Source organism: Molothrus aeneus, chromosome Z (genome assembly GCF_037042795.1).
Source record: "Molothrus aeneus isolate 106 chromosome Z, BPBGC_Maene_1.0, whole genome shotgun sequence".
Lineage (NCBI taxonomy): Eukaryota > Metazoa > Chordata > Aves > Passeriformes > Icteridae > Molothrus > Molothrus aeneus.
This window is the reverse complement of record NC_089680.1, coordinates 49611515-49624759: the sequence shown is the minus strand read 5'-3', so window position 1 is coordinate 49624759 and position 13245 is coordinate 49611515. Positions and strand designations below refer to the sequence as shown.

Here is a 13245-nt window from a genome sequence, read left to right as displayed (position 1 = left end):
GTTTTCATAAGCAGTGAAGTCATTGGCTCCCATCAAAATGGTCCTCAAAATGATCCCCTACACCTTATAGAATTCACGGGTATCGCTTGCTGCCACTGGAAATGCCCACAACCAACTGGAATTTTAGACTTTTAGATCCAAGCTATCTTTTCAGTAGGCACTGTTTATGAAACTGCATGTAGCTAAAGGAAAGCTGGAAGTGAACCAGTTGCTCAGAAACCAGGAACACCTTTGTACCAGGAACAAAGAGTGCACAAGCATGCACTGTGTCAGGCAGAGGCTGTATAATGCAACTGGCATGGGAGTGAGGTGGTGCCAGGAATGAGGTTGGCACTTCCTCCTTTCAACACCTTCTGGTTCACTCCTGGCTTTCTGAGCACCTTGATACTTAAGCTGCACTGGTGTGGACCCTCATGGCCTTTGAAACAGACTAAGAAGACATTTCACCAACATAAATGTTTAAGAATTTTGCACCTGAGGCAGACATATGGGAGCTGTGGTGTAAGACAGTGGAGAAGACAGAGGTGTTGGATTGGCAAAGGGAAAAGATGAAGGAATGCCATGAGCACAGTAGATGGAAAGCTTCGAGAAAACAAAAGCAGGTGGGAGAAGGTAAAAAAGATGGTGCTATTATCATGGATGGAATCTAGGGAAAGGCCAGGAATTCACAGTAAGAAAGGCAAAAACAAAATGCATGAAATATGTGCCCTGTGAATCTGAACCAGGGAAGGAACGTGGCCCTGTTGCAGGTCTCTCACTCGTTTCAAGACTGGCCTGCTTCCATGAAGTGGTAGGAAGCCAGCAATGACAGGATGAAAAGTCCTTGTGGTGTGGACAGACCAAGACACTTGTCTGGAGTACAGGGCCTTGAGGAGAAGCCATATGAGAAGTGGCTGAGGTCTCTTGATCTGTTCAGCCTGGAGGAGACTGAGGGGACACCCCACTGCAGTCTACAACTTCCTCATGAGGGGAAGAGGAGGGGGCAGACACTGATCTCTTATCTATGACGAGCAGTGACAAGAACCGAAGGCACAGCATAAAGTTTTGTCAGGGGAGGTTTAGGCTGGACATTAAAAAGAGGTTCTTAACCCAGAGGGTGGTTGGGCACTGGAACGGGCTCTCCAGGGAAGTGATCACAAGACCAAGCCCGAAAGAGTTCAAGAAGCATTCAAAAATGCTCTCTGGCACATGGTCATTCATGGGGCTGGTCCTGTGCAAGGCCAGGAGTTTGATTTCATGATCCTTTTGAGTCGCTTCTAGTTCAAGTCAAGCTATTCTGTGATTCTGTGAGTGGGACAACACACGGCACACTGTGGGCATCCTTTTTACAGAGCTGGAGTTTAACTGAAGGACACTTCTGGCAGTCCTCTGAAGGCCTGACAAAAGCAGAACTAGGAAAAAACAAAACAAAAAAACCCCAAAAAACAAAACAAAACAAAAAACACAAAAAAAACCCCAAAACAAAAAAACCCCACAAAACAAACCAAACCAAACAAACAAATAAAAAACAAAAACAAACAAACAAAAACAAACCACCAAAAAACAAAAAAACAAACCACGAAGGAAAGACTCCAGCCCTGTGCCTGGAGTCGCAGCTCCGCAAATCCGGCAGAATGAGTAACGCGATCAGTGACAGAACGCCGGCTCAGGGCACGCTGTTCTCTGCCGCTCTTTCTCCGCTCTTTTTACATTAAAAATAAACTGATTAATGCGTGTCCTTCGGGTCGGGCCGGTGCTGGGTTCCGCTACCTCGACCGCTTCCTTGCCCCGGGCGGAGCCCGCCCTGGCCCGGCAGCCCGCGCGGGAGGGCCGCCGCCCTGTTGGGGAGTTTCCTCTTCCTCCAGCAGCGCGGCCGGGGCGGGAGGAGGAAGGGGCAGGGGCCGGGGCCGGGAAGGCTCCAGCGCGGCCGCCGCCGTCGCTGGTGCGGCAGGGGCGGAGCGGCGCGGGAGGCGGCGCCAGCGGCCGGCGGGGCCCGGAGTCACCGTGTCACGGCGCCCGGGAAGCCGTTGCCGCCGGATCCGCCCCCCGCAGGGCGAGCGAGGAGGCAGGAGGAGGAGGAGAAGGAGGAGGAGGGAGGCCGGCTCCTCGCCGCCTCTTGTGTTTTCGCCCCCTTCCCGGCCCAGCCCCGGCCCCTCTCCTCTCGCACCGGGGCGGCGGCGGGGGGCGAGGCCGCAGCGGCGCCCGAGCTGCCCGCGGGAGCCCCGAGACAGGCCTGGGCCGCCGTCTCTGGACTAGGATGTCCCGACATGAAGGTGAGCGGCGCGGGGCGCCCAGGCCGCCCCCGGCGGCGGCGGTGGGGCCCGGCCCGGCGGCCTTGGGGGCCGATCATCATCATGGCGCCGCCGGGAGCGGGGCCCGGGGCCCGGCGGCGGAAGGAAGGAGAGGCCCGGGCGGGCGGGCCGCGCTCTGCAGTGTCATAGCGGGGGAGGCCGGTACGGCCCGTTCGCCGCGCGGCCTCCGCCGGGCGGGGCCGGGGCCGCAGGTACGGCCGGCGGGGGGGGTCGAGCCACCCCGCTCCTCCGCCCGAAGGACGGGCGGAGCGAGGTGCGGCGTCCCCGGCGGGCCCGGCCGCTGTGGGTGGGCGGTGGCGCGGGGCGGCCCTGCCGACGTGTCGGCCGCGGCCGGTCCCGCCGGGCTCCGCGCTCCAGGGCCCCCCTGGGTGCCGGGGAAGCGGGGCCCGGGGCAGAAGTGTGCGGGCGGCTTGTCTGGCCCTGACGAGGGGTGGCTTGTGTTCTGGCGGCCCCGCGATCTGCCCGTTTTCCTTCGGTTTTGCCTTGCGGCCGAGGAGGCCGGTGCTGGTGTAGTAGTGGCATGTTTTGAGGCCGCCGGAGAAACGTGTTCTCTGTGTGCTGCTTGCCTCTGGTCCCGTTGTGTTTACTGCCGTGCAGGAGTTCAGTGGGTAGTTAGTCAGAAGGAGCAGGGTGGAGGGAGGGATGGAAGCTAAGAAAGGAATTTCTGCAGGAAAAAGATGGGAGTATGAAACCAGGAGAGAAAGTTGCTCAGTTTTTCCGTGCTTGTTTACCAGTGGGTAAAGTGTTTGAACCAGTATTTTATAAAACCAAGGTTTGTCGTCTGAAAAGGTAACTTTCTGCCATGTTAGGAACATAATATAGTATTGTCTTAATTTTCTCTTATCTAACTTATTATTTCTACGTTTTATCTAATCTTAAAACATTTTGACAGAAACATAGGAGAATTTGATATTTGTGGCTCTTACTGCTGGCTTCTAGTTGGTAGCTTGATTTTAGGCAGGGTTTTTGGTGTGTGTTGCAGTATTTTGCAGACTTCTTGTTTGTGCAAGTACATGTGCATCTCTATCAAAGAATTGTCTTAATCAACTTTTTTTGGTTGTTTCCTTCTTAAAGTTAAAGCTTAGTAAGGCTGCTGCTTTTTCTCCCCTTCCTCCCCCTGCCTTCATGTTTTCCCAGGAGGGTGGAGATGGATTTTTTTGTGGTAAAAGATGCAGTTTTTAACTGAAATGAAATGATTGATCACAAAGTTGCTATTGGTGGTGGTGTAGTAGGATTATGCAGTCTGCAAATATGTGCTGTTATGCATGTATCCATAATACTCTCTTTAATGTACAGTAGTGGAATACAGGCTTTTCTAACTTGAACAGGTTAAAATTATGCGGGTTTTATCATAGTCATAAGTGATATCATATGTTGTTCTTTAGTGATTTTCAGTGACAAGTGCATGAACTATTATAAGAAGTGGTGATATGTGTTAAAAAGACATCCCATCTCTTTCTTTTTGTTAAAATAGAATTTGAAAGTAGGTTTTCTTGTGTGTTTCTTATGGAGACTATAGCATGAATTTTCCTTTCAGTTGTAAAGTGTTTGTGGCAGGGAAAATTACATTTCCTGTCTTTGATATTTGTTGGTGTTTATAAAAGAGTGACTGTGTATGAAATTGGAATTAATATTCTCTTTCCAAAGCAGATTCTTTTAGACACACCTAGTTGGGAAAAAAGAGATAATTGCCTAATTAATTACCTAATTGGTAAGCGAGTGTGAGTTTTGGATCCTGGATGTGGACTTCTCAGGTGTGTGTGTGAGCAAACAATGCATTCCTGAAACCATGAGAACACTGTGAGATTACGAATGACATGTACCACTGTATCCTTGTGATTTTTTTTTTTTAAGCTAGTCTGTCTCTTAATTTCTCAGTGATTCTCTTACTTTGCACTTAGATATGTTCTTTAAGGCAACTTTAGTTACAGGGATAGAATAACACGTATTAGTATGGGAGGGATGGCTTTCCAGCTTTATGGAGAAGAGGTTTGGGGCCTTGATTTTGGTAGAACTCTGGAAATCCATAGAAATTATATACTCAAAAAGAAAGGTGATTCTTGCTTCAGAACTGTGCAAGGTTATTCACAGCTGACAGGTTTTGATCCAGTATGACTAGTCTGGAGATGGCTGTCTTGGAAGAGTATGGGAAAAAGCAAGTTTTAATCATGTTTATGTTAATTTTTTCCTCTGTACTTTTTTTAAAATGGTCTGTACACAAAGTTACAAACAAGATTTATTGATATTTCTTGACAGAATCAGGATACTGTACCAGTTTGATGGTGGAAACATATGTATTTGAGTGTGTAAATGCTGGAGAAGTTAGAATTCTAAAAGCTTGGGACTTGAAGTAGGCTGTAAAGCATCTGAGGGAGATTTACTTTCCATTGGGCTTTCTCGACTGCCTCTTTGGCATAATAATCTTTACAAGACAATTATTTATGGTATTTTGGTTATTTGGCTTTGTTCTTGTTTTTTTAAAAGTGAGATTTTGTTATCCTTCACAAAAAGTTTCACCACAGCCTGCCTTTTCACTGTGCTCTCATTTCACATATGAGGTCCAGACTTCTGTTCCTCCCAAATCCAGGAAAATGGACACCAAGTAGAATTTGAATTGGTGTTGCTTCTTTTAATGTGTTTATTCAGTGTTCAAGAGACTTCTTGGTAATATTGTCAAGAGTTAAGTACTTATCTCTTGGCATTGCTAGGCTCTTCTAATTTTTCAAAACCATTTTTGTTCTGTGATTTGGTGTTAAGAGGCTAGCCTTTGGTTTTGTAGAATGCAACATGAGGTCATTCCCTGGTCTTGGTATTCATATTGTTCCCCTTTATAGGAGCAATATGCTGTGTTTCTCTGGGTTAAGCCCTCTGTGGAGGAATAGGTGATGGTGTAATATTTGGCAGCCTACAAGGAACAGGTAGGTAATTTTTTTTTTTTTTTTTACACTGTGGAAAATTTATGAAGAGGTATTTTGCTTATTGCAGGTTCTGTCTTTTTGTGAACATGTGGCAATGATTCTCTTATTTGGCAGTAGACACCACCCAGGACAGCAGAAAAATTGAGAATTGTGACTTCCAATAATATCATTACAGGACCACTTTTGCAACTTGTTTTGTGGAACTAGGTCGCAACAGCATTAACTGGCCTGGGTTCAAATTCCCTACAGCTGGCATCTCCAGAGGGCTCCCAGTTCCATATCACCTGCATCACTTAGTTCTCCATCTCTCATGCTCTTTGCCTCACTCCCAGACCCAATTCCATCCTGTTCTGCTTCTTCCCACTAAAGGAGGTAGTCTTTAAGCTTCAAGGAGCGATCAGCAATGCAGGTTCTGGGTTTTTTTGCAGGTTCCCATTTGTCAGTACTTCTTACAAAATCAGTAGGTAATCCTAGTCCCAAGTGAAGTAAATTGTGAATGGATGGTGGTAACACAGTAGGGAGGGAGAACAGTGACTGTAAGGACCACATGGCCTTTCCAAATTTTATTCTCTGGCTTTGAGATCCTTTTAGTGGAGGGAGCCAGTGTTTCTGTGCTCCTTTTCTTTGTGTGTATACATAAATATGTTGCTTAGAGATATCGAAATCAAGTGCTCATTTGTATTGGAAGAGTAAATAAGTAATTTTTTTTAAGGAAATGCATGTAACTTCATCTTTGAAATTCAAGAAATCATAGTTAGAGTTGAATATATACCAACCACTTGAAAACCATTAGTATAAGGGTAATGTTAGTTCCAGTCCTCTGGCTGTACAGTGAAAAGATTGGGAGTCTGGGTTGATGATGTTTTCTGTAAGGTCACAATATAAAACATAAAACTTAATCTGAAACAAACTTTTTGAAAACATTAATAGCAAGAGTAATTTCTGCCCTTTGTAGTGATGCAATAACTGTCATACTTGAGCTGCAGAAGGATTCTACAAACTCCAGTGCTCAACCAGTTGATACACAACTTAATACGTCATATGGTGTCAGTTAGAAAGGTGCTACACAAAATGCAGAATCAATGTATTTTTGCATGCAAAACTTCTAATTCACTTAACAAGACTACATCTTTTTCGTACAAAGTACCCAAGATACAGTGTTGGTGAAGTGTGGCGTGTAGTAATGAAACGTGCCTCTGTGAGACTAGTTACAACTTGCTGCCTTCCAGTGCTTACTTTGCTTGCATCTCCTCCAAACAAGGAGTTTGCTGTATTTCACAATACAGAATAAGCATAAATTCTTTCATATGTTGCTGCCATTGTGATCTCTTTTGTAGAACATAAGTCCAGATTAAGTTGTACATATAACATAAAACAGTTAGTTTTTTTGAATTTGCAGTAATATTTGAGTCTTGCAAAGCATTTTCTAACTGCATATGCAAAGTGTTTCATACTCTTGTTAGTTTTACTCTATGGTATCATATTAATGCATCTAATTACAGATGCAGTGCAGCAGTAGTGCAGTATCTGAAAATGAGTTAGTGTGACAATTTGACTAGCAAGAGCCGTGTTTAGGCACAAAAATGTTAACATTAAATGTGAACAGCTGCAAATGTGATTTGAAATATTTGAACACAGTAATTTGCTTTTTATTAAACTTATTTGATTTCAGTAGAAAAGTGAATCATCATTTAATGATAAAAAGAGCTGGAAACAGAATTCATATTTTAACTGGTAAGATACCTACTGGCTTTATGGAAGCTACGTTTTAAAAAAAAAGGGTTCTGTCTCTGGTTTAGGAAGCTGTGTGAACCAAGCTGCTGCTGTTCCTGCAGAGTCTGAACAAGGTCCTCCAAAAATGTTTGTAAAGGGAGCTTTTTCTCTCAGGTCTTTATAAAAAATAATTGCACCATCATGGGAAAAGGGAGAAAAAGATCAGATATAAATTACTGATGTTGAAAGGCTGATAGCCTATATCTTAAGCAGGAAAACTGGAACAGAACTGTGATACTTTTGGCAGTATTGGGTGGGGGTGAAGAGAGAAAACAAGTGGTAAAAAAGCTCTATTTCATATGTTGATTTGAACATGAAGGGATTGGGGGAAATTTACAGAGCTGTGAAAATTGCTTGAGTGGTACTAGACAAATAAAATTCATACATGTTAAATAAAAAGAAGAAAGCTTTTCAAATATTTTTGCATGTTTACATTACTGATAACATTTGAGGGAGAGTTGTTCGTGTTCATTGTTGTGTCTTTATTGTTAGGTTACTTCCGATATTGTTAAATACGAAACCAAATCAGTGACTAATACAAAAAGTGTTAATACATTCAAGAAGCTGCTGGACACAGCAGTATATTTGAAGAATGCTGCTCAGGAATTGGGATGTACCAGAGACAGATTGCAGAGACAGCAATAATTCAACCTTGTTGGGTATCTTTATTTTGTGCACAGCTGCATATTATCTACTCCATACCACCCTGTATTCTTTACGGTGTGCAGGATGGTTCTCTATGTTAGACCACTGCTCAGTCTTCGGGAGTGTGCAGCAGATGAGCAGATACAGATATTATAGAAAGAAAGGATGGCCAAGGTGTTGACAGTGGAACTTTGTTGTGGAAAGCTGGATCAGCTGTCCTGTCCTCTGTTGCAGTTCATGTGAACTGCTAGGTGAGTTACTTTGTCAAGAATTCATGGGTAGCTGTTAGCTGTTTGTTCCTTATGAAGACCTGGTTTGGGATTTTGGGATCTGAGCATTCACACCTGCAGCTGTATTAACTGAGCAGTGAGCTTTGAAAGAATACTTAGTTGTAGAAAATCAAGAATTCTTAAAAATACATCCTTTAGCATCTCAGATTGCATGACTGAGTTCAGCAGACTTAGAGTTCTATCCTCTACATGCTGTGTTTTCCCTCTGTTTCAAGAGAAGAGAGATCTTGCTTAGAAGTTGAAGTTAATTCATTGATGTTTGGGCTGCACTGAAATGCTGTAGATAAAATGCTTACAGAGAGAAGGCAGTGAGAAAATTCATAGTCAGTGCAAATTTCTTTGAACTCTGTGATAACTGAGGGCTCATGCTGACCAAGGAGGACGAAACAAACAGGGGCTCTCTCCTGTTTGTTTACTGAACATTGTACACACTGGTGGACTGAGTAAGGTGGTATTTTTTAAGAAAGGAATATAATTGTGTTAGATGACATCTGATAGGTTCTGACCATAAATTGATACTTTGGATACATATATTCTAATGTGAGTAAGGTAGTGAACTTTCATGATTTTTGTTTCTGGAATCATTTGGGCTAAATCCTCCACAATCCTCCACATGCAATGTGTTCTTCCCCTTTACAGGATTTACAACAGATGAGTAGATTTGGTAGCTGTAGGTTCTGAAAGCGGAGACATAATGGAGAAGGGTATACAAAACTTCAGCTAAAGTCAGAAGTGTTGCTCACTCATACAGAAACAACATTATTAACATTATTAAGGTACTGCGAGCAGATCAGAAAACTCAAGCAGGGTGCTGTTAGTGACTCAGGAGGTAAGACTTGTGTGAGGGGGAATTATTGCATGGACAGAAATTGAAAAGGTGTTTGCCTCAGAAAGGCTGATAGAGAATCTGAAAGAAAGGTATCACTGCATAAAAAATAATCTGTGATCTCCCTTTTCAAATACAAGAAGAAATTCCATTAATTCAAGGTAAGGAATAAAATTGAATTGCTTTTTCATACACTGTGTGATGAGATTATGGAGAATATTTATTGATTGTTCTTGAAGCTACCTCACATCCAGATTTAACAGTTAAAGCTTTGAATTTTATCTTAAACTTTCTGCTCCAGGTATTTTATTTACTTCTGATTCAAATTTGGTTGTCAAGGATCTTAAATCTTAGCTGTCGTTCCTTTAAGCATCACTTGAGTGTCTGATTGAACTTGCTCCAATAGTTTTCTGTATATCTATACCTAATTGTTATCCACATTTTTTTCTCAGTGTAGCATTTTAACACAATAAAGTAAGCATTTGGAATTCAGTGTGAGGCATAGAGACAAGCTCATTAGTTTCACTGTCTCAGAAAATATGTATAAACCCAATGTTTCAGTTCAGATCTACTTGAAAAGTTTTGTGTGGCTTATTGCCATTTACTAAGTTTAGAAGTGAGAACTGTGCCAAGTAAAAATTGTGAGGCAGCATCGCAGAAGCCTTAGAATTGTGTATCAGAGGTGTGTGCAGGTAATGGCTTTATTTCTACCACTTGAAGTTACTTGTTTTAGTTTAAATTTTTAAGTATGACTGGAAGTCACTAGAGCCTCTGACATGTTACAAAGAAATTACTCTGCCCCACCTGCCAGGTTTGTTCTGAGAATGTAGTTTGAATAAGTTGATAGGGGGAGGATGAATGGATTCACTTGACGGAATTTTTATTTTCTTTGTTTTTTAATGTTTAAATATTTGTAACAAATTTTAGGTATAGTCTATGATTTGCTTTTTATGAGTGTTCCTTTTTATTGCTCATTTGTCACCCTGCAGTGAATTTCATGTTTGTGTTAGTTCTTTCTATTGTGATTGCTTTATTTGGAGCTTCTAGGAGACTGTCTCTAAAAGTCACCCCATTCTCAGTTGGAGACCTGGGTACAATTTTTGTTGCAATAAACTTGGAACCTGGACACAAGAGACTGTGATGTTTATCCCATGTCCACGTGGGATATCAGGTGTAGATTTTATCTTGCCAACCGGCAGTAGGCAGTCAGCAAAGTTTCTTACAGGTAGAAATTAGTGGTCTTGTACTCTGTTGCAGTGAGTTTTATACATGTAAGTACATTCTTCCAAATTTTTCACTCATTGGGACATTTCACTAGTATATATTGTTGGCAGCTATCGCTTCATATTATGCCCCCACATTACTTAAAATTTGTCTTTAATTTCTCATTTTTATCAAAATACTGTTGATCCTATTCTGCATATGATTTGTATCATCCCACTATCAAAACTGACAAATAACAGAGGAAGAAAAATATTAATTTAAAAAATGTTTTTTAAAAATATGCTGGAGAAGTAAGATGAAACAACAGAGTTCTAAAAAAATACATAACTGCATTTCTTTTTCTTACCTCAGGTCATATTGGTCTTTCCCCCTTCTGCCACTTCCTGGTGCCAGATTCTTTTTGGGAGGCAATGTTTCTTGTCTTGACTGACAAGAGGTGCTGTCTCTGGTAGGATAAATTATCTTTGCTTTCTTTCTTTTTGTCTTTGATCTCTTATCCTTTACCCTCTTATTTTGTTGTCACTGTTCTTTCTTCCCCTTGCTGTGCTCTCCCTCTCCTACTTTCGTCCTTTGAGTGCTCTGCGGTGGGATTTTCAACAACCCCTTGGGAAGCTGTAGACCCCTGTTGAGTGCAAGTGGAGTAGAAATTTAATGCCTGCCTCTGTAAGCCTCTTTGAAAAGCAAAGCTCTGGTGTTTCTTGGTGCACAACAGAAAAAAAGCTGTTGCTGGAAGGGTTTCAGGCAGCCAGATAAAGAGATGGATTTGTGTTTTGGTTTTGTTGGTAGGCTGATGTGATGAGGTGCCTTTAGTAGTGAAAGCTTTACTAGGTTATGACTGATGTATTCTTTAATTATTTCTTGAGCAGAGTCATTGTTTATAAAACTCTTCAGTAACAGTTGATTCCTAGTGTAAATGCTATTTACTGTTAGCTCATCGATACTAAAGCAACCAGTATTCTTGACTGACGGTGATTTCTAATGGCTCCTTCTATGAGACTGTATTTACTCTAAAACTTTGAAAGGATGAAGTGAAATATATGTATAAACAGTGTAGAAATTAGCATAAATTAATGTGACAGATAAAAATATCAATATTCATCTTAGGGTTGTAATTTTAAACAAATTTCCAGACCAGCTTTCAGACCAACAGAGTTGCTTTCTGGATGCTTGATGGTATGGGAGGAACTTCATGGCAGCTTCTAGAAATAAACACCTGGGTGTGTGCCTAGAACAACATTAGAATAACTTAGCAGATGAATAGCGGCGCCCTGGAGGTGCCTGGTTGGAGAGCAGTGCTGTGAGCTGTTAAATAGGCGACACTCTGGGTACTTGATAGGTATCTCAAGTATCCTAGCTCCGGCAGCAATAGATCATACATGATTTTCAAGGTCACAAATGCATTAGTATGTAGTCATGTAAGGACCTCCTGTGTGATCATCAATAACTTCTGTCATTATCTCCAAATAAATGATTCTGCTAAGAACTGACATTCAGTTTTACCGAAAAAATATTTTTGCATGTTTACCTCTGTGTGTGTATGTGTGTGTATTAGCTGTGCATGCTCAGAAATTGCTGTTCACCTGGAATGAATTTTAACTGCTGTGAGTTTTGATTATAAACCCTTGTCTGAAAGAGAGTTGGACTTTCTTTCATGATAGAATGAAATTAACCTTGAAGAAATCTGTGGTTTGGGCACAAAGGCTTCTCTGTGCTCAAGATACCATCACATCCCTTCTACTCAAGATAGCAAATGTTTGAATTATTGCATATTTGCATGTGCTTTTAATGTAGGCAGGAATGCTGAGATGGCGTGGTGTTTAGTGTACAGCTGTTATGTGTATTTCAGCATGCAAGCTGAGGTGTGGGTTATTTCTGCAAGTGGAAAATATCTGTGGTGAGAAGCAGTTTATGATCCACCAATGAAGTGAGAGCAGCAGTGCTGGAATGAAGGTCACATCTGGACTGATAATTGTGCCTCTGCAGCTTCCAAAGTTTCTTCTGTCTTTACTTCCTGAGAGTAAATAAGGCCACTAACTTCACCCTGTGAATTATTGCTAGTTTACTTTTCACACGTCTAAAGCAGACTCTTTGAAAATAGTTGTGGAAAAGGAGGTAAGTTTGGGAAAGCGATTTTAGGGATGCCCTCGAAGAAAGACATCTAGGCTTCACAAAACTGTAGAGAATTTAGAACTTTCTATGTAATGACTAAGCTTTTTTCAGTCTAGATGTGCATAAGGTAGCTCAGTTGATTTTAATTCCATACCTGTTTCCTGCTATCATTTGTACTGTTCTGGTAAGATGAAGATGTCGGTAAAGTGTTGTTTGATCTCTGACTCTGCAGGATGAAAGTCACTTATTTCTGCTGTTAACCATGACCTGTTGATTATATTAATTAGGTATCTTGCAGGTTTAAGAAGATGGAGTAGAAACTGCAGAATGTCTTGACTGAGGAGTAGGTCAGACACATTTTCCAGCTCTCTTCTCCCTTGGTTATCTTCAGTTTTAGAAAATTCCAAAGATGTATAAAAGCCTATTTGCCATCCTGAATTCAGAAAGAATGGATACGGTGATCTGCAGGTGTCTTTTCCAAGCTTGGTTGCCATAAGGCCTGTGAAATGCCAGGCAGGATCTGACATCCTACAGTGTTCCTTATTCTGAAAGATGTTTGTGATGAGTGGAGAAAACAGCTTGAGATTTTGTTGTAAAAGAAAAGCTTTGTAAATGAAGATGCACAAGTAAAGATCGATTAGAATAGAAACTTGTCTTTATAGTGTAGATAATTGAATAATTGACTGTTATTGGTCAAATTTGTCCTGGCAGAGATTGCTACTGATAATGTGCTGCTGCAGATTGCTGTCTGAAGTTTATTTAGAAGCAGAGAATCTGCAAGATACAAACTTTCAATTTTAACTCATGTCACATTAAAAAAAAAAAAGTATAAATGGAGGATATTAATAAGTTTTGGGTTATGCCATAGTTTGTTAGAATATTATTCAGCCCTTAAGTATTGGAGCCAGTTACTGTGAGGTATCATTCTTATTGTGCCTCAAAGCTCAGTTGATAATGTTAATGGGGAATTAAATAAAAATTACCAGGAAGTGAAGGAATGGATTGTTGGGAATTGCATACCAGAATACATTTATTTAGCCAAGACTGAACAACTTCAAGAGGGTAGTTGAATGAGGTGCAGGACTCCAGGCTCAAACCTTTAGGAGTACTGTGATGTATATCTTCAGGGGAAGTATTTCAAGTCATCTGCTGATGAACCCTCTTGTCAT

At 41.8% G+C, this 13245-nt stretch overlaps 1 protein-coding gene across 1 annotated transcript in view; it reads left to right on the top strand.

Annotated features, from left to right (window-relative positions):
* The first annotated feature begins 1708 nt into the window (after nt 1-1708).
* Nucleotides 1709-13245, top strand: part of KCMF1 (potassium channel modulatory factor 1) — a 45349-nt gene continuing 33812 nt past the window's right edge. Inside the window, exon 1 of the mRNA XM_066568849.1 lies at nt 1709-2252. Within this exon, the coding sequence (XP_066424946.1) occupies nt 1709-2252 (544 nt within the window). The remainder of the gene's footprint in view (nt 2253-13245) is intronic.